Genomic DNA, 25496 nt, shown 5'->3' on the forward strand with positions numbered 1-25496 from the left:
TCAGTGATGCAAAATATAAAATAAAAAAATTGGCATAGAGATTCGGCCTAACTAGGCCTCTAGGCCTAGCTAGCCTGAAATAGCTGTTGCATTCATCATCGTTGAATTTATCTAAGTTGAATTGATATTCATCGCTTTTATACTGAAAATTAGGATTACTTGGATAATTCATACTATACAACATAATGAATTCTTCCTCGTCTAGAATATCTGAAATATAGGCAGCAACAAGAGCATCTCGTACCCTATGTAGGTTCGCCATGTTGTGTGAGATGCTGAAAGCCGAGACAACTGATGATGATACCTGATCGCACTATGACGTCACGCACATGTTCCCATCGCGTGAACAAAACGAAACAGTAACAGAGACATGACGGGAGCCCAGTAAATGAGTACAGTCACGGTTGGTTAAACCGGCCGTACTGCACGTTTACCGTCCCGTTACGAAAGCTCGCTATTCTCGGCGTGGTACGGTTGGAACACAACTAGTCCTCAGTTGTACGCACGCGCACCAGAGATCAAATATATACGCCCTCATCTATAATTCAGTATATTTATTCACTAAGCGGGATCTCGAGAGATACTTTTATATATATATAAACACAACAGGCATAGAAATAAATTCCAAACCGCCCGGTGATACACTGAAAATTATTTAATTCATTTTTGAAACGATAAAGATGAGGAAATCTGGGAGAATGAGAAAAAGTCGCCCCAACCGAGACTCGAACTCGGACCGTCTGCTTGATATGCAGTTGCCCTAACCATTAGACCACTGGGGCTTTCATGGTATTGTTCTTTAACTCGATCGGATAACGACCCTTTAACATTCTCGGCGTGGTACGGTTGAAACACAACTAGTCCTCAGTTGTACGCACGCGCACCAGAGATCAAATTGATACGCCCTCATCTATAATTATATATATATATATATAATTTGAAACGATAAAGATGAGGAAATTCCTCATCTTATCGTTTCAAATTAATTAATTAAATTTCAGTATATCACCGGGCGGTTTAGAATTAATGTTCTGTGCCTGATTTGTTTATATATATATAAGTATCTCTTCTGAGATCCCGCCTCGTGAATAAAAATACTGTAAGATGAGGGCGTATCAATTTGATCTCTGGTGCGCGTGCGTACAACTGAGGACTAGTGCTGTTGCATACCATGAAAGCCCCAGTGGTCTAATGGTTAGGACATCTGCATATCAAGCAGGCGGTCCGAGTTCGAGTCTCGGTTGGGGCGATTTTTTCTCATTCTCACAGATTTCCTCATCGTTATCGTTTCAAATTAATTAATTAAATTTCAGTATATCACCGGGCGGTTTAGAATTAATGTTCTTTGGGCGTATCAATTTGATCTCTGTTGCGCGTGCGTACAACTGAGGACTAGTGCTGTTCCGCCGTACCACGCCGAGAATGTTAAAGAGTCGTTATCCTATCGAGTTCGAACAATACCATGAAAGCCCCAGTGGTCTAATTGTTAGGACATCTGCATATCAAGCAGGCGGTCCGAGTTCGAGTCTCGGTTGGGGCGACTTTTTCTCATTCTCACAGATTTCCTCATCTTTATCGTTTCAATATATATATATAAATCGAAAGGCAAATTACTGAAAAAATGACAATGCTGTGACTATATATTACTCTAGTAGCTAGATCAACTTTCGTATGCACTTTGGGGTCCAGAGAATTTGACTTCAGAAATTGATTTAAGATGGCCAAACAATCATTTTTGGCTTGGTTACACATTTCGAAAATGTGGCGAAATGTCAAAAGGTCAGGGTGAAAGGTTATAAGACTAAACACCAATAGGTTCTTAAATCTCGACAACCACTAGACACAGCGAGGTAATTTTAGTCTCAAATATATTTATATTCAGTCTAATAGGACATTTTAGTCAAAAATGACCGAAAATGACATTTCTGACCTTTGACCAACACCCCAGGGCATGTGTGTATCTCCGTAACTACTGCTCGTAGACACTTGAATTTGGTCGAAATATACATTTTGTTATTTGTTTCACATTTTGAAAAATGTTACAAAAGGTCAAAGTGTTTTAAGGTCAAGGGTTATATGAACAAACACAAATAGGTACTTGTATCTCGGCAACCACTGATCGCAACAAGTAAATTTTAATCTCAAAATGTTGAGAAGGCATGCATTCATATTCAGTCTAATGGGACATTTTTAGTCAAACATTATCAGAAATGCCATTTCTGACCTTTGACCCACATATCAGGGCATCTTCATATCTTTGTAAGTACTAGTCGTAGAAACTTAAATTTGGTATCAAATTGTTAGAAATACACATATTTACATTCATTCTAATAACAATTTGGATAAAAGATGACCAGAAATACTATTAATTACTAATATTTCAAACGAAAAACATATCTCTACACAAATTATCCTTAGACAGTAATGTTATGCAATAACTGATGCTTTAATGGTTTACTGTTTTTAATTGTACTTTTGCTTATAATAATGCTAGAAAGTATTTTTAACCCCCGAGGACGATCAAACATTTTGATAGAAACGTCGAGCTAACGTACCGTAGTTATTCGAATAAAGGGCCCGGGCATTAATTTATTCGGGGAAGGTGTTTATTTTGTTTGGGTGTAATAATGGTAACATGTATAATCAAATAAATACACCAATGACAATGTTGCATAATATTTTTGAATGTCTCCGACAAAACTTATACATATACACGTCTGTACCCAGTGTAGATAATAAAACAATATATATTTCTAGAGATTTCCTATCACCACTAGAAACATTCACATGTTTTAGGTACTGAATGCATTGACAATAAAAGCATCCAAAGTTATCATGATAAAATCATACAACACTGTACTAGCGTACACAAGGATGTTTTCATTTCGTACAAAACATAAAGAGGAAAACAAATCATGAAGTACCTTTTATCAGTTGAGAAATAAATTATATATAAATATTAAAATTAGAGATTTATTCGAATAAACATCCGCTTTGAATAAAAGCCTCCCTCAAATCAACGCCACTCCTCCCTCAATAGAACATCATGTTACCATATTATATCCCAAAAAAAGATGCCTCCCCTCCCCATAAAAACCCGTTTGAACAATAAATGCCTGGGCGTTTATTCGGATAAATATGGTGAGTTACTTCAAGTTCTAGCATTCTGAAAAGAACTGTTGAGCTTGACGTTTTTATCAAAATGTTTGATCGTCCTCGGGGACAGCAATAACTGCGTTCTTGTTGGAACGCTGTCCTTTACAAAAATGCTTGTACAACTCAATGAGATCCAAATTGGCAATTGCCGCAAAATCCTCATTGAGTTTGACGTTGAAATTCACTCTAGAACTCAGAAGTTGAAAAGAGAACTTCCTGCATCCGAGTTTCAAAACAACTCAGGATTATCGCCAATGATTGCCGTAAGCAATCAACGGTAATGGCCCGAAGGGGACATCACAAATTTGGTCTACCTTCAGACTTGGTCATTTCAACACAAATGACTCTACCTTCGGATGATTTTAGGGCTTTTAGGAAACCCTGCAGAATGTTCGTTCGGACTTATAACAAGAATCGGAGCAACACCTCTGATTCAGTTGTTAATTATCGACTTTCCAAAGGAGAGAAAAAAACTTCTTTCCCGAGGACTTAAATTCTGCCCAAAACCAAGGCAGGTCGGCGCACAACAACTATCTTTGGATATGGAGTCTTTCTCCAGAATATTACGATTTCGTGAATATTTTGCTGATTCAGACAGCAGCACCACGCAAAACGAAGGCAACGTTAGCAAATTTAAACCAAAAGTTCCTGGAATCCACCTAAAAATCGTTGTCTAGCTTTAGACAAATTTATTCAGGCTATTGAGGAGGATGTACAAAACTACGTTCCGAGTCCAGATAAACGTGACAATCTCTCAAAACAAGAGAGGCAGGTCATTGCCAAATTGCGTCAGCGTAATATCATCATTAAACCCGCTGATAAAGGTTCTGCCACTGTTGCTATGTACATCAAATTTTATGAAGAGTAGTCCTTAAGACAGCTAAACAATCCTCTTCATTATCGTAAACTTACAACGGATCCCACCCCGGAAATTGCGGATAAGGGGACCAAATCTGTTTCTGTGATGGTAAAAAAACTCCATCGATCCTAAGATTGGACCTTATTTGGCACAGGTTAATCCAGTTCCAGGCAGATTTTATTTCCTATCTAAAATCCACAAAGCAGGAAATTCTGGTAGACCCATTATTTCGGGCAATGGCACGGCTACAGAGACAATTTCTGAATATGTGGATGATTTACTTAGACCATATATGTGACTGATCTCCCTTCATACATTCAGGACTCCACGGACTTCATCCGCAAAATAAACAAACAAATTTACCTAATAATTCTGTTCTGGCTAGATTAGTTTCATCGTTGTATACTAATATTCCTCACGAAGAAGGAACCGACGCATGTATTTTAAATTACAAACAAATTCCAGGCAAAACGCCTACTAAAGCTCATGTGACAATTTAAGGCCAATTTTCTGTCCCTCAAACCTAATCTTCATGATCTGGACCCATGGTGAAGATAATTTGGAATCTTTTCTTCTTAATATTACTTCAGCTCATTCAAATATCAAATTTACAGCTACTAAATCCACTTGTAGCGTTGATTTTTTGGACACTATAGTGACCATAGAAAATGGTACACTCAAAACTGACCTATTCTGTAAACCCACGGATAAAAATATGTACCTGCTCCCTAGCAGTTGTCATCCCCGACACTGTACTAAAACCATACCGAACAGTCAAGCATTACGTATCAGACGTATCTGTTCTTCAGATTTAGATTTTCAGATTCGTACTGAAGAACTATCCGGACATCTCTGGAAAAGAAATTACAATGAGGAATACATCGAAACTGCTATAAAGTAAGCAAAAGATATTCCTCGATGTCAAACACTGACGTACAAACCACGTCAGCCAAATTCGACCAGAGTGCCATTGGTCACAACCTATCCCCCTAGGTTGCCTCCATTACGGGCTATTATTGAGAAACATATGCCCATTCTACAGTCCACAGAACGTCTCATGACTGATTTTCCGGAACCACCCATTATTGCATTTCGTAGACCTCCCAACCTTCGTGATATGTTAGTCAGATCCAAATTTAAGGGTGAAATAAATAAAAAATTTGGGTAGTCACCTTTGCGGAAAATCTTGCAAAACTTGTTCATTGGTTGATTCTACTGAAAAATTTAAAAGTAACCAAACTGGCCGCATTTTTTCGGATAAGAAAATCAATTAATTATCTAACCAAAAACGTCATTTATCTCATATACTGTAATATTTGTGGTAAACAATACGTCGGGGAAACAAAAACACTCTCCGTATGAGAATAACACAACACAGGTCAGCTATCAAAACATTAAAGCTTGATCGTTAATGAAACTAAGTTACTAGGTTTTAATTTATAGATACAAGCTAACCTCAAATGGGACCGTAATGCTAAAGAAATTGTATCCAAAGCCAGCAGACGTCTGCATATATTATGTAGATTAAGAAAGTTCAATCTTCCGAAATTTGATCTTGTAGATGTATTTAAGAGTTACATAAGACCAAGTGTTGAATATGCTGTCCCAGTATGGCATTCTAGTCTCACTAAGAAACAAAGTGATATGATAGAATCTGTCCAAAAAAGGGCTTGCAGAATAATATTGTGTAATGACTACATATGTTATGACCAAGCACTCAATGATCATTCTTTAGACACTTTATCTGATAGAAGGCGTAATCTATGCTATAAGTTTGCTCTGAATTGTTCAAAAAGTATTCATTTTGGAAAATGGTTTCCAGTGAAGAATTAACAAGAAACTAAGACGTGTAAAGTATCAACAACCCAAATGCAGAGTTGAAAGATATAGAAAAAGTGCAATACCATACCTTATCACCCAGTACAGCTATGCTATTCTTATTGGTGCTTTTAGGTGGTTTTTTTTTCTATTTTAATATTTTAAGCTAAACTTTTTGAATGTTCCTGTATTGTATTTCTTGTGTAAATTGCCTCCTTTTTTATATATAATTATCATTGGTTTTATAATTTTATACAAATTTTAATATTGAGAAAATGTAAATATCTTTGTAATTCAGCTAAGGCTGCGATAATGATATTGAAATAAATGAAATGAAATGAAAAAAAATACTCCCAGATCGGTAAAATTATTCCATTGACTACCAAGTTTCAATATTAACCACCATTATAGCTGTTTTTTTTAGTTCCATTCCAAAAGTGTTTATATCTCTACAAAGCTACCTTCTTTGTTTTCTACTCTTATTCAGTCTCCACCCACCATATATATATATATATATATATATATATATATATATATATATAAATCCAAAGGCAAATTACTGAAAAAATGACAATGCTGTGGGTATCAGTGGCTGGATCTCAATGGAGATACAAAAATAAAAAGCGAAAAGCTAAATCAAAACGATAAAGTAAACAGCCAGAAAAGTTAGCAGAGCTTTCGGGCAACACTAGCCCTTCATCAGTGCAAGTGAAGGAATTTGGATAACGTCATAGTATAAAGCTGGCAAGTGCTGCCCGGGTGGACAGGAATAACAGAAATATATATAATATTGTTAGTTATTCCTAACCTCAACGAATCACAGGTATATCGATCTAACATGCACAACGCCGACTCTATTGTTGTAGCCGACGTCTCTCGCGAACAACAATGTCAAATAATTTTACATTCTTCTAGATGATGGATAAAACTAGCCAGGACTAAATCCCCTTGGTTGGTCCTATTATTGACCAAAGGCGTCTTTCTTCCAGTGCCCGCCTTGACCAGAAGAAAGGCATGAACCAGTACGTCTGAGGCAGATACTAGATGCAGGGGATGCAGTGATGATTTCAAATACCTAATAGGATACATCTCTATATAATATTGATTAGAGTTCACCTTTATTTTTATTCAAAAATTTTATTCAAAACTTTAAAATAATAAATAAAAGATAAAATAAATAGTAAAAGCGTTTTCTTACCCGCTTCTCCTAGTGTATTAAAAACTAAAATCAATAGCACAACGGTAAGCATGTTGTATTTTGAAATTCCAATTTATAAATTGGTCGTCGACGTCAAAACTGAGATAGTATTAACTCTAGTTCCACTCTTTAACTTCGGATATCACTAAGTTTAGTATTTTTTTAAACGTATATTCATAGTAATTTTGAACATGATACTTATGTGAAGGAGTATTTGAAGTGATCATCGTAATTTTGATAATAATTAACAGAATGACACAGTATTGTAAACGATTACACACGCACAAACTATAATTAGGCGTATATTTCGCAAAAACGATTTTCCGAATGGAATTAAAATATAAAATATTTTTCCAACGCAATTATAGTACATACATACATATAGTATATCAAGCCAATTGGTTAATAAATAAATAATGATCAGTGTCGTGGTGTAGACACAATTTAACTATCCATAGACAACGTTTTACCGTTAACCACATTTTTTGACAACGTATTAGGTAGGTACTATGATAGCGAGATTTCCGATTTTCTACGCGCGCTCGCCGTAGAGCCGTGAACTTCTGTGACGTCACTACTGTAGTGCATTTGAAAATCTACCCGATCAATTTTCACTGTATATTTAGGCAAATTGCCTGCCAAGGATAAGCGAATCATTCACTATCCTTCTTAAAAGTGGCAATCCTGTGACAAGGTACAAATATTATACAGAATCACTTTATTACAAGTCTTTGGGAGTGGAGTTATATTTGTCATTAGAAAAACAGTGGCACTGACAGGACTTGAACTCAGGATCAAGAATTGGTAGCGAAGCATTATAACCACCAAGCCACAACTCCACTCCACTTGTTAACAAACAATTAGAAATTATCCGGCACTTCAATTGCCAATTTGATCTGCATGCAGGTTTAAATAAGCCAGTGTTTAGTCTGTTATTTTAAGAAACACTTCCCATGAACGGAAAGATACATCGCATCCGCAGAATAACATTTTACATGCACTAACGTTTCCCTTCCGTCTAACGCCTTGAAACAACAACAAAAAACGCTATTTACGAAAGAAAATATTTCCTGTCTTGTGCCTCAAAAGAAGTACACATGCAAAGTTCATCATATTTCACTCTACTGTTTACACATTGAGAAACAAGCTAGAGACAAGCACCCACTTCATTATATATAAATGTATTTATTGTGTATAGAATAACGCTTTTTTAATCAACTCGCACGAACAACACATAATTATGTAAAAGAAACAACAAATTCAAAAAACCCAATGCATTTACAAAATAATGCAGGCATACATGTGACCGACAAAGTTTTCTTGGCAAAACAAGTCAGAATCGAAATTGTGTTGAGAAACATTAAGTGAGAAGCAGATTCATTAAACTGTGCTAATTTCACAGAAAATACATAATCAATTAAGAATGAAAAATAATCTGTCTAGGAATTTCCTTAATTGTTTGTAAGAGAGAGCATAATGTGTTATTATATTGTCAGGAATATTACACACGATGTGTCAGTATAACAACGATTAAATGAATGTATGGTTATAAATCAAACTATTCAATTAATCATTTCAAACTCACTAGATCATGTAATATTACATTGTTGTAGGCCTATAAGATATTTCTCAGGAAACAATTACTCAAGGACGTCGATATTATTTAATCACTATTTTTATCTGTGTGCGAGTTTTACGTCTGTATATATTATCATAGACAATGATCAAGGCTTTGATTATCTGGGAATTGTTTTCATAACGTGTGTTTTAAAAAATCAATATAAAAACCAAATACTTGTCTCGTTGTATATACAAACAATTGTGGAGTGGCCGGAACTGTTGTCAATACAACCAGTAAAAGTATAAAATTATCATTTCATAACTAAACCTGATCAACAAGCACAAGGTCATTTGGAAAGTGTAATAACCCCACTTTAAAACTAAATTTCGCATTTATATAAAATCACTTTTTTTGGGTTTGTAAACATTATTTTCTTTGACTTACTAACATGTCACGTTTTTTTACTTAATAACGTAAACATATATATTTACTTAAAAACGTCCAACCACGTTTTTTTTTTACTTCCTAACATGTTTGTCATACTAAAATAATTTATCACAAATTGGTAAAATATTATATATTATACCATACCTAAGCTCTAGTTTATTTTAAAAGGAATTGAATGTGTCCGGTTTTGTAGCATGTTTCAATTTTTGCGCAGTCTAAGATGAGTTAGACACTACGTACCTCTTTACATAAAACAGATATGCTGGATTATAATCATCTTCTTCTTTACCAACTTTGCACAAAGCATTATTGCCAATAAAACAAACTTTTAAACGATGCAAAATAAAAATAATAATAATGAATGACACATTATTCCAGATAATTTTGCTATTACATTCATTTTCCCATTTTTTTAAAATTGTGGATGAGTGGATTTTACGGTTTACCAGTTATCGATACCTACTAGAATAACTACAACAACTGCCCCTCTTGATTGATCACTCATATACCAACCAAACTCATTCTAATATTTCCTCCGGTGTTCTTATCACTGATATTTCTGACCATCTTCCCATTTTTCAACTTATTCATGATGACCAATGCCATTATAAAAAGCTACTGATAGACTGTCTCCCCGCATACAGGATGTTAATGCCTTTTGTAATGACATCACAAATGAAGATTGGTCCAAAGTTTATAACGTCTCTACACCTAATTTCGCTTTTGACACATTTTTATTAAAATTCTATAATATACATGAAAAACATACTACCTATAAATCTGTACCCAAAGCAAAAATGTCTAAACAACCATGGATGTCGCCTGGTCTTAGAAAATGTAGTAAAAAAAGCAAAATTAATACAAAAAAATTATTTTATCACAAGATCCTAATCGCAAACTAACTTACACAAAATATAACAATATGTTTAATAAGCTTTGCCGTACTGCAAAGAGGAATTATTTTTCTTTACAATTTGACACGGTCAAAGGCAATCTTAAAAAAACCTGGTCAATTATTAATTCTGTTTTATCCCCTAATAAGTCATGTCGAAAATATCCTAAACAACTTACAATAAATGACAATACCATTACATCTGAAATAGATATTTGTAATCAATTTAATATATATTTTTATAAAATTGGCACTTCACTTAAAAATTCAATGCCAGATTCCTTAATTAATCCTAAATCATATCTTCCTGATCCCCTTCTCCATTCTTTCCTTATAAATCCTGTAACTGAGCATGAAGTGATGATAATTATAAATGATCTTGATCCAAATAAAGAAGGTGGCGATGATAGAGTTACACCATACGTTATTACATTGGTTTCTCCACTCAGTATTAATCACCTTACGTTCTGTATTAATTCATCTTTTTCTTCAGACAGTTTTCCAAATTATTTAAAGTTAGCAAAAGTTATTCCAATTTTCAAGAAACGTAGACAAGATAAACTTTCAAATTACAGACCCATTTCATTACTTAGTACCTTTTCCAAAATAATTGAACAATTAATGTACTCCCGTCTCTATGAGTTCCTGGATTGCAATAACGTACTCTTTGCTCATCAATACGGTTTTCGTAAATCTCATTCCACTTCATATGCAATCCTTGATCTCATAAATAATGTAACAAACACCTTTAAAAAAAGACAATTTTTGTTATCTGTCTTTGTCGACTTATCCAAAGCCTTCGATATTATAGATCACCGTATACTTATTAAAAAACTTAACAATCATGGAATCAGGGGTATCACCTTAAACTGGTTTCGTTTACTTAAAGATGTATTGTCCCTTTGTCAAATTCCAAAAAAATAAAAATAAAAAGATTTCGAAAAAAAGTGGGTCATTTTGAAGTATCATAATAGTTATTAACTTTCACCAAAAATTAGTTGGAAAAAAAAATCATTTAACTGAAATACAGACGTTTTTTGGTTCAAAAAATAACTTTGACTTCCAGTCAAAGTTTTCGATCAAAACATATCTTATAATGCAATGCGCTTATTTGGCTACTCTGTATGCATAATCATAAAACTTCCTCGCGATCTGTGTGAAAACACCTTCTCAACCGTGACGAGTTGTAAACAATCCTAATTAGCATCATGCATAATGTATACTCATGGTTTAAAATCTTTGTTTACTTTTAATCGCGACTATTTTCCAGACGAAATGTAATCAAATTAATTTAGCTGTTAATTACGTAAAATTGTTGTTTTTGGCTCGAATTTTCGACTTAAAGTGAATAACTTTAATATTACTTTGATATGGCCAATAAACATTTAGTATATTTTGACTTTAATTTTTTTGTGTTTCAAGGGACAATACATCTTTAAGTATGAGGAAGAAATATGTCTCGTTTGGTAATTGTATATCACCAGAGGAGGAGATGGGGTGGGGTGCCACAAGGCTCTATTCTTGGCTCTCTCATTTTTCTAATTTACGTAAATGACTTATCCAGAGTCAGTGACACACTCCATGTCATCTCCTACACTATTTTTTCTCATTCAGATTTAAATTTTTTATTTTCTATAGTTAATATTGAATTGTCAAAATATAATGACTGGTTCATTTCAAATAAACTCCTTATAAACTCCATAGAAACTAATTACATTCTTTTTCATACACAACGTCAATCGTTAGACCTCACAAATTACAATATATTTATTAATGGGGATAACATTAAACAAACGTCAGAGACTATGTTCCTTGGTGTTTTAATCCATGAAAACTTGAGATGGACTAGTCATCAGAATCATATTGCAAATAAAATTTCTAAAACAATTGGGATTATAAATAATCTTAAGCACACTTTTCCTCAGCGTATCCTTCTTTCTTTATATAATTCTTTAATTTTACTTCAACTTGATTATTGTAACATAATTTGGGCTCCTGACTATCCATCTCATCTCGATAAACTTAATAAGTTGATTAAGCGTGATATTAGAAATATTACTTTTACGTCTCGCATTACTCCATCTGAACCTTTATTTTATGAACTTAAGTTACTGAAGTTAGGCGATATACATAAATTGCAATGTGCCTCGTTTGTCTTTCATAATCAACTTTATTGTAATTATAATTAATTACATAAACCAAAGATAATAACATTGATATTGTTAATTTTTATAAAAATGTTTCAGGCAAACTCCTAAAACCTCATGTCCCGATCGTACCTCTTCAATTTTATGATCGCCATATATTTTTGATATCAGGAAATTTGTTATTGAAAATATTGGAAAAAGTTAGTTAATCATTTCATTTCATGCGATTGTATTATTTATCTCTACATACATTAAATCTCAAACTGTAAAGTTTTGTTTGGAAAAAGCTTGTCCCGCAGTTTTGTGTCATATCCGTCACTTAATTTAAATGTGCCGTCTAAAGTTTAATGAATGGCGGGGGAAAAATTGATTGTGCGTTGTAAACATGCGAAGATATTGAAATAAAACTATCCGCACATTATTTTCAATAAAAGAGGAAAAAGGCAAATAAAACGAGGTTTTAGAAAAATTACTGTTGCGTACCTTTATTGAATGTCATATCCGAACGGTATAGAACTCATTAATGAGGGCGTGTGGCGCAGTGTGTTGGACGTTGGACTACCGATCGTCAGACCTAGGTTCGAATCCAACTCTCGCCGCATTGCTTGTATCCGTAGGCAAGATAGTTTATAAGGTAATAATCCTTGTAAAGCGCCTTTGAGCATGATTACTCATGAAAAAGGCGCTATATAAATGTGGTATTATTATTATTAAATATTTATAATTTCTGATTTTTTTTTAACTGGAAGTACAATTTATTCACATTATCCAGAAGTATGCACTCCGTCTCCGCTGTCAGACATGCCTACGAGGTGATCCTGGGCTGTCCTATGCTAAATACATCATCTCCGTCACGGTAAGCTCAGCTCCCCCCAGCTCACATTTCCCAATGTTTCGTTGTGACGGAGGTGACGGCCAGTGACGGATATGACTTTTTGTTATTGTCAGGGCCTTTTTTGTTGTACATTTTGTTTTGTATGTCTTTATTATGTTATTACATTTTATATCCATGTGACTCTGGTCAATAAACATATTCAAATCATTATCTTAAAGTCATTTCCGTGACATGATTTTTTAGGTTAGTCATATCCGTCACGGTTTCATCTCCGTCACATGGATATTTAATCCTTTTAAATCCTAAAATATTTGAATGCAACCATGTGGTATAATTGAAATATAAGCAATATTCTTCTACTATGTCAGTGGTTAGTAATATTAATTCAACAGAATTTTGTAAAACATCGGTGACAGTCATACTATTTCTGAAAATTATTATTTTTTGGATTAGTAAATTGTTTTGAATGTATAACATCATACTAATAAATGTTTAAACAATCATTTTTTGATTAATCGAGAAAAAAATACTGTATAGTATCAAATCATTAATAATGGAAATAATTTTATAGTTCCTAACCCGTTATTTTTTCTATCTTTGTATATTCCATAAATGTGACGGATATGACAGCAACATGGAACCATGTATTTATAAAATACGAAATATATAATAAAGATCGCGCCAAACATACGCTTGCCATGTATAATAAACTTTTAAAATTTAAAAATGCAAGTTTTAAAATCGATTTTTTATAAACCTGAAATTAGAAACTTACTGAAGAATGATCCATATATTCAATTCAACGTTTAGTTTATGGTACGGCACTCCGGGGCATAGATTGCAATCCAATCAATGAAACCATCTTCTCGCATCGCTCTCAAGTACTCCGCTCTCGTCACTCCCATTCCACATCCACGGTACTGCCATCTCTCACATCCCTCACAAAATAATTCTTCTTCATCTTCGCCTACCGGTATCTGACACTCGAACATTTTGGAAATGTAATTAAAAGTGATATTGGTCCGGGATAACATAGCATTTTATAAGGGAGAAGAGCGTAGAAAAGAAAATTGTGCGTGGTTTTTCTACATAATAAAAGACTATTGTGTTTATTGAAGTCAATCAAATCTTAGAAGATATACAGATAAACGTCCAAGTGTTGGGGTGTTGTTAGCACCCAGGAATCCGCTAAATCAAAGACAAACACCTAGACAATAGACACTTAGAAAAAGACCGTAATGTTGTTGTCCATTTATTTTTTTAATATTTGATTTCTATGGCTCTTTTTTTTCACAAAAACAAAAAACCCCTCAAACAAGCTTAAAAAATAAAAAAATAAAATTTATTGTATAAATAATAAAAATATTAAAATCACGCAAACGTTAATTATAAACATAGATAAGGTATATAATTAATACAACATCAACAATAATTCTGAAATCAATCAATCACTCTTAAATTTATTTATTGTATAAATAATAAAAATATTAAAATCACGCTAGTATGAAAAAGAACATAAAATATAACATATTTTGAAGTGTGAGATATATAATAATAATAATACTAAAATAGATTCAGTGTGTGTTTGTGTTACTGTGTCAAATACTAATTAGTACATTTTTTGTGTGGTGGTTTTGGCGTTCCATAGATATCGTATGTGTCCGATGTGGTATGTGGCCGACGTGACCATAGTCCGTCGACAGTAGATAGACCTATTTGACTGTATTAAGTACTTTTAATACACGATATCGCTGTCATTAGATCGTATGTGAAGACATGGTATAACGTAAAATGTGTAGAATGTGTAGAATCAGACGTGTTAGCCCACTACTACTGATCACTACTATCTAGGCCTACCTATCTAGAGTTAAAATAAGATGTATTGTCCCTTGAAACACAAAAAAATGAAGGTCAAAATATTCTAAATTTAAATTGGCCATATCAAATCAATTGGAATACCAAATGTAAACAATTCTGACTGAATACCAAATGTAAACAATTCTGACTTAATACCAAATGTAAACAATTCTGACTTTAAAAATACCAAATGTAAACAATTCTGACTTTAAACAATATATGAAAGAGAGTCAATCCCAATCCATATTTTTCAATCCTACGAATGAAGAAGAGGTCATTGAAATAGTTAGTCAAATCAAAAATTCAAATTCAGAAGGTGTTGATAACTTAAGTAATCGCATTCTAAAACATATTATTGTTGCTGTGGCATCTCCTCTTGTACATATCTTTAACCTCTCTCTTGAGACAGGCATGGTCCCTGATAGTATGAAAGTAGCTAGAGTAGTTCCAATTTTTAAATCTGGCAATAAAAGTGACGTCAGTAATTATAGGCCGATCTCTATTCTGCCTACCGCTTCAAAAATTCTTGAAAAAATTGTTCAAATTACAGTAAATAATTATATCACAAAGTTTAACATCCTTAATAATGCACAATATGGTTTCAGAAAAAACAGTTCTACTTTTATGGCCGTTATAGATCTGGTTGAACGAATAACCGATGCGCTTGATAAGAAAAAAAATACCATCGGAATATTTATTGATTTGTCAAAAGCGTTTGACACCATCAACCATGATATACTTCTTAAAAAATTGGAACACTATGGCATAAGAGGCACGGCCCTTAAATGGTTTAGAAACTATATTAATGGAAGGAAACAATTTACGTCTATTGATAACACAAGTTCGTGTTTGATGGATATAAATTGCGGTGTACCACAGGGTTCAATTCTGGGGCCTCTACTTTTTATTTTGTACATTAACGATGTATTTAATTGCTCAAACTCGTTATCTTTTGTTTTATTTGCTGATGACACAAACATATCTGCATCTCACGAAAACTTGGATACGCTCATAGAACTAGTTAATGGTGAACTAAAAAATGTTTCGGATTGGTTCATGTGCAATAAACTATCAATCAACGTTAAAAAAACTAATTACATAATTTTGCGCAATCAGCGAAATCCAAGTAATTTAGAGAATGTAAATATTTATGTCAACAATAAAAGAATAGATAGAGTTAAATCGACTAAATTCCTTGGAGTACATATTGATGAATTTCTCACATATAAGAACCACATCAATGTTACAGCTAGGAAAATATCTCGATATGTAGGCATACTATATAAAGTAAGACATTTTTTACCAACCTATGCTCTCTGGACAATATACAAATCACTCATTGAACCAGTATTAATTTATTGCAACATAATATGGTGTAGCACATTTCCAAGTTATTTATATGAGTTATTTAAACTCCAGAAAAGGGCATTACGAGCTATAACATGGTCAAAGTTTAATGATTCAATGACTGAATGTTTCTATAAATTTAAACTTCTTAAAATTGCGGATATCAATAAGTATTGGGCTTTTCATGTATAATGTTACTACTAATCAGGACGTGCATTTTTCATCGCTCTTTATTAAAAATGGTTCTTACCATAATTATAATACAAGATCTAAAGACAAAATGAGACTCAGAAAACGTAATCGTACTTCTACTAGTTTTACTGTGTCATGTGTGGGACCCAAATTGTGGAATGACTTGAATTACGAACTACAAAGTACCAAATCAATATATATATTTAAATCATTGTTTAAAGAACATTTATTATCATTCTACAAATAATTTTAAAAATAATACTTGTTGCAGGATTTAGCTTTTTTTATTATTTATGTTTTAGTTTTTTAGGCTAGTTAGGGACATAGGGGGACACAACTAATCAAGCTCTTTTGAGTTTTTATGTGTTTCCTTTTCATCTTTTTTATGTTCTCATATATTGTTGTTGTATATTTTCATGATTGAGGATGAATAAAGAATATTTGAATTTGAATTTGAAAAAGTAATATTAAAATTATTCACTTTAAGTCGAAAATTCGAGCCAAAAACAACAAGTTTAGGTAATTAACAGGTAAATTAGTTTGATTACATTTCGTCTGGAAAATTGTCGCGAGCGAAAGTAAACAAAGATTTCAAACCCCCCGAGTACTACGCATTATGCATATGCTAATTAGGATTGTTTACAACTCGTCACAGTTGAGAAGGTATTTTCACACAGATCGTGAGGAAGTTTTATGATTATGCATACAGAGTAGCCAAACAAGCGCATTTCCTTATGGGATATGTTTTGATCGAAAACTTTGACTGGAAGTCAAAGTTATTTTTTTAACAAAAAAACGTCTGTATTTCAGTTAAATGATTTTTTTTCCGACAAATTTTTTATGATAGTTAATAACTATTATGATACTTCAAAATGAACCCCCTTATAATGAAATCTTTTATTTTTTTTTTTGAATTAGTCAAAGGGACAAAACATAAGTAGGCGTAGGGCTCCAGTAATTACGGTCGCGTTTTCGGCCTACTTTTCAGGATCAGGACATGTGAGAGGTGAGGTAGGTTAGCGGTCGACGTTATATGGGCACTGCTTGCGTTAGGTCATCAATAATTATACATGAGGAGGGAAAAATTGAATATTCATAAACCTTCTGGAAATGCGCGAAATATGATATTTTTATACTGCATCATATACCAACCATGGACAAACCACCTTGGGCAAATTTGTTTACGTCCATTTCGGATGACCATTTAACAGGATGGGTTTCTACCATGAAGGAGTGAGAAGAAGTAAGTAAGAAAAGTGTATGAAAGTACCCAGTCATTGCACTTTGTGGGCCATAAAAAGGGAAATTCCTGTAAGGTTTTTTTGCCTTCCTCCTCAGACGATTGTCCCAATGATGAGACAAGGCCGACAAGGACAAGGTCAGACGAGCTGCCTGAAAAAACATTTGATTTTAAAATTGTGCTCATCATACTCTCATGTTAACTTTTATTATTAAAGCATACTAAAGTGGTGCCCATCATACTTAAATGGTGCTCATTTTAAAATTTATTATTAAAACATACTAAACTGGTGCCCATCATACTCAAATGGTGCCCATGTTAACTTTATTATTAAAACATACTAAACTGGTGCCCGTCATACTTAAATGGTGCCCATGTTAACTTTTATTATTGAAACACACTAAAGTCTAATGCAGCTACATCTGTGTTTTCGTTTGTAGATTCTGGAACCCCGTGTAATATTAGGCAGTTCCGTCTGCTATATTGTTCTAAGTCATCTAACTTTTCATTTATTGAGTTTATATCTTGCTTCAGTTTTGTATTAGTCTCTTTAAGTGAGTAAATCTCGCCCTCTACAAGTTGGTTGTCATGGGTAACGCTTCCGTAAACATTTTGACTTACCCGATCTATTATGGTTTCACTTATCGATTTTATGATCGTTTAATTTTCATATATCGATGTAACAATACTGTTGAGCAGGACCGGCGATGACAAGATATGTTGACTTATACTTTCTGCAACTATGTTTACAAGTTCTTTGTCATCGGATAGAAGGTGTTGTATATCCCCAAGTACCGCCGTATGCGAAAGTTGGCCTGGACCCAAGTCATCGGGCTGCGGTATGCTGGGTGGGTCTAACTCACCTTCGTTGTTGATGTTAGTGACAGGCTTAGTAGAATCACTTGTTTTTGTAGATCCACGTTTTGGTTTATTTGCCGACGATCTGGTAGTAGTAGACATTTGTTTATTTATTTGCCAGTGGTTAAGCTGATTATATGCAAATATTGAGTTTATTTAGCGAACCTTTTATGCACGTCAGCTCATTGTCGTGCCCGGCGGCGATTTTTTGTTCGTACATGAGTTGGGGACCCCTCATGTGAATAATTCATCAGTTAAATTTGTTGTTCCGTGTGCACCCAAGCGTATAGCAACAAGTGATTATTACAACTGCGACACGATTCTTCCTAGGCCTAGGATTCACGTGATTGCCTTGGCGCACTTTTCACACACGCACTACCACTATGCAAAATGTGACGAGACTAATCGACAGCTAGGCAAGACACATTCAACTAACTAGTATTGGTCATAGCCCAAAGAAAGTTTAGATACACGAGAATAAAGAATGTGTATAATTTTGTGTACTGTAATGTTTTAATTCTGTTATTTTATTATCAAACAATATGCATGTACTCAAAGAAACTTTAAAAATGCGCGTATATGAACACGAGAATAAATTTTGGGTAATGTAATTGTTTAATTTTGCTGACTTATTACTCGGAGTACCTAACACACACACACCCACACAGACTACTAGAATAGACACGAGCTTTAGAGACTAATAATTAGGCCTAATAGTATTACTAGAAACTATAATTTTAACACATAATTCTTTAGTAATAAATTCTATTTAAAAAAAAACCAAAAACTAAAGACAGATTATTTCGACAATCCACACAAAACGCCGCTATTCTTTTATGAAATCGCACGCCGCAAACACAGTGGAGAATCGCCTAGGCCTAGAATCGTATCGCAGTTGTTCTTGTTGCTATACGCTTGGGTGCACACGGAGCAAGAAAATTTAACTGATGAATTATTCATGTTTATTTTGTGACGTTTCATGAGGGGGTCGCCAACTTATGTACGAAAAAAAAAATCGCTGACCGGCGTATTGTAGTAACTTGAATACAGAGAGTCGACGAAATCTAAATGATGTGGTTAAACTATTCATATATATGTCAGAGACAGGTACAAGACAACGATATCTGCACACATGGAAAGTACACATGCTTTTATCAAATATTTCTTTGCTCATGACCACCTGAACTATGGCCGGTTATTTCCGCTGTATCACTTTCAACAGATTACTGATATTGGACTTTATGATCACTTTCAACAGATTACTGACATTGGAGTTTATGAGACGACATGTATGTGTGACAAAGGGACTTGCTAGATTTACATCAATTGATCAAGGTCATTGAGCATGGTATCATTGGAATAACACAAATTAATGATTTCATCAGAGCTGGTAAATCTAGTTGATGAGTTTAAAAGCCAACATTTAAAGAGAGATGATATCTTGATTAATGAAGAATGCTGCAATTCTCACAGAGGTGTTTGTTAGCCATGGCATGATGACATTGGACAGAAAATGTTTGAGGCATTGGTAAAAGTTTTGTAGAAGGCAAACTGTCTATGGATCGTGGTATACACTGTCTAATGGATGTCCATCTTGAAAAATACCCGCCACAAAAATGCGAGGAGGCTTCGCATTTTCCTATCTCCTCCTACGATAATTGTTTTTAATAGCTGAAAACCGGTTGAACAGCTCGAGTACAGTATCATAATGTTGAAGACAGGCCGATTTTCTTAAAACAATACTATTTTGATAGATTTAATATACGTTTATACAAATGTATTGATTTGCGATGAATGGAACATTCCAATCTCTGTGTCGTTCCACAAGTGTCTATTCCCTCAGGCGTCGTAAAGGAAAGTACTGTATACTCATAACAGAAATTCGATCCATTTTTTTTTCAATCTGTGCTGCAGAGGTTGGATATAATTTTTTTTAAACGGATAATGAGCTAGCGTTTTCAGTCGCCGTAATTTAATATTTATTACAGATTAAATCGAATTTATGATTTGCCCCGAATAGAGGTGGTTTTCACAAATTGTTTAACATTATATATAAACATACGTCGTAGTGTATCGTTACATGTACTGTACTATTTCAATCGACTACGACGGTGATAGTTTCAACAAAGTATTACACCGCAATGTTTTACTGTGTTTAGTGGTATATTATTTGTAAAACATGTTAATTAATATTTCGTTACAAAATAAAGAATATATTTAAAAATTGTTCCTCTTTGCACCCATCCTCTTCCCCATCTCTCAACCATAATGTTACATACAAAACACAAATTAAATTTGTTTAAATTTGACTTAAACAATTGGTCTCATTTTGTGACAACTTTCTCTTTCGGAAGTAATTCCCAGTGTGCTAATTTTAGTTGAGTACATAAATCACAGTGTATATTTAATCGTTCCTGTAAACGACATATATTATTGCCCTGCATTATTGTACATTTGAAATCGCCAGTTTTTTAACGCTGAAATTACTGTGTATTCGAGAACCGTGGGCACGACCTAGATGGTACGTGAGCGAAGCGAGCGTACCATCTAGTTTATGGAATTTTGCTTTTAACAAAAAAATGAAACGAAATTACATAGTGGCCTACAATATGCGTGATCGCCAATTTTTCCGCCGAGACTACTGACACAAAAACAAATGGAGCCGTTTTTGGTCGTTGGCTTGCAGTTTTGATTGGTTGTTTACAGTCTGCCGACCTATGACTATGCAGTATTTTATTTAATTTAATTTTAATAATTGTTTGTAGCAATACTATAGGATTACAAATAATAAATAACAATAGTAATTATATTATATTTTGAATGGTAATTACGGACCATGCTTCTATTCCCCTAACCTCAACCCAGAACACCACCCCCAACAACCCCCCCCCCCCCACCACCACCACTCCCACGACATGCACCCAGCCATCTTCTTTCTCTCTTCATTGAATTCCTTTGGTTGTTAGGAAAAAACCTAGTTGCAAAACCAATTGAACCAGTTGCCCAGTTGAAAAAAGAAATTGGACCAGTTGTGTTTTTTTTTTAAAGTTGAACTCAGTTGAGCTTTGGAATACCAGTTGACCAGTTGGTCAAATCTTCTATCAAGCAGAATAGAAACATGTATATCCTGAACAATCTGACACAAAAATGAACATTCCACCCCAACCCAAAAATGAGATGTGGAAATTTTCATGAAAAACAGGTCACAGTACAAATTTGGTATTTCTGGCCATTATTTAAGAAAAAACTTCATTATAGTAAATAGAAATGTTTATGTTCTGAACATTTTGACACCTAAATTAACTCTCTATGACAAATAGTTTTATGAACATCAAAATATCTTAACCTTTATGCAGTTGGTAATTGCACCATAAATGTCAAAGGCAAAACTGCGTACTTCCGAGTATTTTTGGATAAAATGTTTCATTAGACTAAATTGTAACATATATATTCTGAACAATTTTACACCAAAATAAACTGTCTGTGACAACCATTTACTGATATATGACAATGCTTTAAAATATGGGTCAAAGGTTAAAACTGGTACATCCGGTCATTAAAAAAAATACTTCATTAGAGTAAATAGAACTGTTACACGATAATTTAAATGAATGGTGTTTACATAATCAGATGGTATCCAAATCTTCTAAATGTTATATCCTTATTATTATTTTTCTGAAGCATAAAACTAATGAAATGATTTCGCCTAACTTTACCTTAAATTGATCAGTTCTTGATGTTGTTGATCATATGCGATTACTTGTGTTAATATTCAAAGTAATTTTAAGTGGGATCTAATACTGTGGATATCGTTTCTAGAGCCTCCAGAGGTTTGTTTCCATTAAGTATTCTTAAGAAAGCTAATATTGCATGTGTTGAATTAATCACAGTGTATACTTCGTATATAAGACCGGGATTAGAATATGCTGCGTCTGTTTGGCATGGCGCTTTGTCTCGATACAATGGTAGGGCTATTAAAGAGCCTTTCGAATTATTGTAGGGTCTGACTATACCAATTATGATAACTAAAGGGTGAGCTCGCTTCACTCGCTCCCTCTCTAGGAAGTGTAAATGATGGTTCTCGGAATGATAATGACTCGGGTAACAAGGTTTTAGAAGGACGTTCTCCTTGTAAGTTTTCTGTCGGTTATCATTATTGAAAATGCTTGACATTCGTAAAACTAAACCTACTCTGTTTCACAGTATCTTATATGATTAAGTATAGTGTTATTGATTGGTAGGGCCCTTATAGGGCGAAGGTGGGGAGGCAGTTTAATATTTTAGTTTTAATAATAAAATGGCAAATTCAACAACAACAAAATAAAAAAATATTTTTCAGGGGGACAATACATCTTTAAGGTTAATTACGGCTGGCCCAGTCGCGTGCGCAAATTTGAGTTAGTGTTTACCGACCGACCGACATAGTGAGCTATAGAGTCCCGTTTGCATGCGACTAAAAAGAGAAAAACAATGCACTACTTAGGTAACTCGCGTCGAAAGTTCTCTCGTAGACGTTTCTAGGCCTATCTTAGTTGGGCTTAGTTTTGTAGTCCTAGCTGGTAAAGAGCGGTAGCGTACGAACAGCGTACGCTAGCTATAGGCCTAGCCTGACATTTTCGCGTTGCAGAATTGTTCTTTTTTTGGCAGAATCCGTATGTAGGCCTAGCTATATGATATAATTAAACCTATAATCACAATTGATTCTAAGGTTATGCAATTAAACTACTTAATCTTAAATTTTTAGATCAAAGAAGAGAAGATATTCTTCTTGATTTTGCTAAAAATCTTAACAAAATCGTTCCTAACGCACTTCCTAAATTGAGAGGCGAAACGTGTGGCAGGATACTTAGGAATGCTAAGAAGCAAAGTGAAATATATGGCAATACTAAAAGATTCAACAACTCATGTTTCCCAGCACTGTGTAGACTAATTAATAAACCAAAATAAACACAACAATAATAATAATAATAAGTAATAAGTACTTTCATCAGTTTCTTCCATGTGTAATATCTCCTTTTTTTAAATATTTTTTTTAACTTTTTAATTTTTTTAATGTTGTAAATTTTTTATGTTTGAAAGCTTGTACCAATTTTATATGTAAATCTCTCGCAATTCAGTTTTATTTTATATATACTGCAAAGAGAAATATTTAATAAAATCAGAATGAATGAATGAATGTATGAGTTTTAATTAATTCATTTAATATGTACAATGTTGGATGTCAAACAAATAAATATTTCAGTAACATAAACAACATATAATTATATTATAACGTTTTTATTTATTTTGTTTTTGCATTAGCAGTTCCAAATATTTTCCCATATACGGAATAATTCATGTTAACCGCGACGAGAGATCATTTTCGATTACCGCGTGAAAACTATTTCCAAGGCTTTCCGTCATAATTATTATGAATATTTATTTATGGATTCAGGACATCTATAGCTTCTACCTTAACCTAATAAACAAAAGTAATGCCAACCGGAATAACAAACTACGCGCGAACTCTCATAACAACCGATCTCCGATTGCAATTTTTCTCTGTCGCGAGTGACACGATGAAATTACTAAATTATATAATAAATGATGCAGACTAAAAAACACCAAAAACAAATTAAATATACGGTCAGTAGGCCTAGGCTATAGAAGTAAATACAGATCCTTCTTTTTTAATGTATTATATCCTATCCTACTAGGCCCAGGCTAGCCTACGTTTCAATCTGAATCAAAATGTAGCCTAGACAAGCCTTACCTTCCTTTCATTCTCTCTGAATTAAATCACAAGAATCTACTCAGATGTTTAATATCAAACAAATAATTTTATTTTTCTGCTATGGTACAAATGTCATTCGGTGAAAGATGAAAGGTCATATTTCATCTTGCATCCCTTGAAATTATTTATTTTATACCATCACATTTAAAAATGGTAATACTTCTTCTGCAGCTGAAGTAAAATGACGTCACCGTTAAAGTGTGTCGACACATCTTTTTAAATTATGCTTAATTTTGACATAGGAGAGTACAATGGAAAAACTTCTGGACAAATCTCCGCCTTGGACACATACCTCATCTATCTCAGATGTACCGCGAAACGTGGATTTGATAACATTAGTTCTCACTATTACGATATTGTTTCATATTTCTATCTTAGGAAGATAGAGGGTTTTAAAACAAAATTTCTGATTTCATCGGTAGACATTCAACCTTGCAACATTCTGGTTTGAACTAAGTTGGCCGTTGGTGGCGATAGCCATTTTAGTTTATTGTTTATTTTCGGACCGCGCGTGTGAAGTTACAGTAGTTAGCAAAATAACAAGGCCATATACATAGTTGCAGTCGTGTGCTCAAGTTAGTGTTTACCAACCAACCGACTGACCGACCGACCAACCGACTGACCGACCGACCAACCAACTGACATAGAGAGCTGAAGAGTCGCGACTAAAAATTACAGTATACTGCAAATTAATAAAGATCAAATTAAATATAATTATAAAGCATCGGAGTATATTGTGCGGAATAGTATACAAATTACATCGGGAGAACTGATGATAAAACCTTTTGTTTGAAATCGAGTGAAACCGTGATAGCCGAGTTGTTGAGTAAGCTGACAGGAATAACTGTGGGCTATGTCCTCTTAGGACTCTGTGATACTTCTGCCCATGTTGCAAGCCGTCTAAAATGTTTGGCCGAAACGGTTCACTGTGTCGCGGAAGTTAGTTTCAAAAGATGTATTAATGTATTTACTATTAATTATTATACCTTACCATCTAACAAAATCCCATCCACATTTATACACACAATAATTGTATTATTTATAACACATTTATAGTATTTGTAATAGAATTAATCGGACTGTTATCTACAATTACCAAGCATTTTTTACCACTTTTCATATCTATTAAGCCCCTTTCTCACAGAGTTGTGTGCCAGGAATATTGCGGGAATATACCATTACCATGCCGGTATGGTTTTCTGTGAGAACGGGTAGTCTTGGCATCATGCCGGCATCGACATGACCTGCTTTAGACCCGCAATGCCAGACGGGCATTCTGTGAGAACGTATTGCCGTTATATTCCGGGGTTCCCCGT

At 34.0% G+C, this 25496-nt stretch overlaps 1 protein-coding gene across 3 annotated transcripts in view; it reads right to left on the reverse strand.

The window, feature by feature from the left end:
- The window catches only part of LOC140054165 (uncharacterized), a 105765-nt gene extending 98585 nt beyond the window's left edge, over positions 1-7180 (reverse strand). For all 3 annotated transcript variants that reach the window (XM_072099055.1, XM_072099054.1, XM_072099053.1), the window contains exon 1: positions 7032-7180. In XM_072099055.1, coding sequence (XP_071955156.1) covers positions 7032-7083 — 52 coding nt within the window. In that variant the 5' untranslated portion in view covers positions 7084-7180. The remainder of the gene's footprint in view (positions 1-7031) is intronic.
- Positions 7181-25496: the final 18316 nt, after the last annotated feature.

The sequence above is a fragment of the Antedon mediterranea genome, chromosome 7, assembly GCF_964355755.1.
Source record: "Antedon mediterranea chromosome 7, ecAntMedi1.1, whole genome shotgun sequence".
In the NCBI taxonomy this organism is placed as follows: Eukaryota; Metazoa; Echinodermata; class Crinoidea; order Comatulida; family Antedonidae; genus Antedon; species Antedon mediterranea.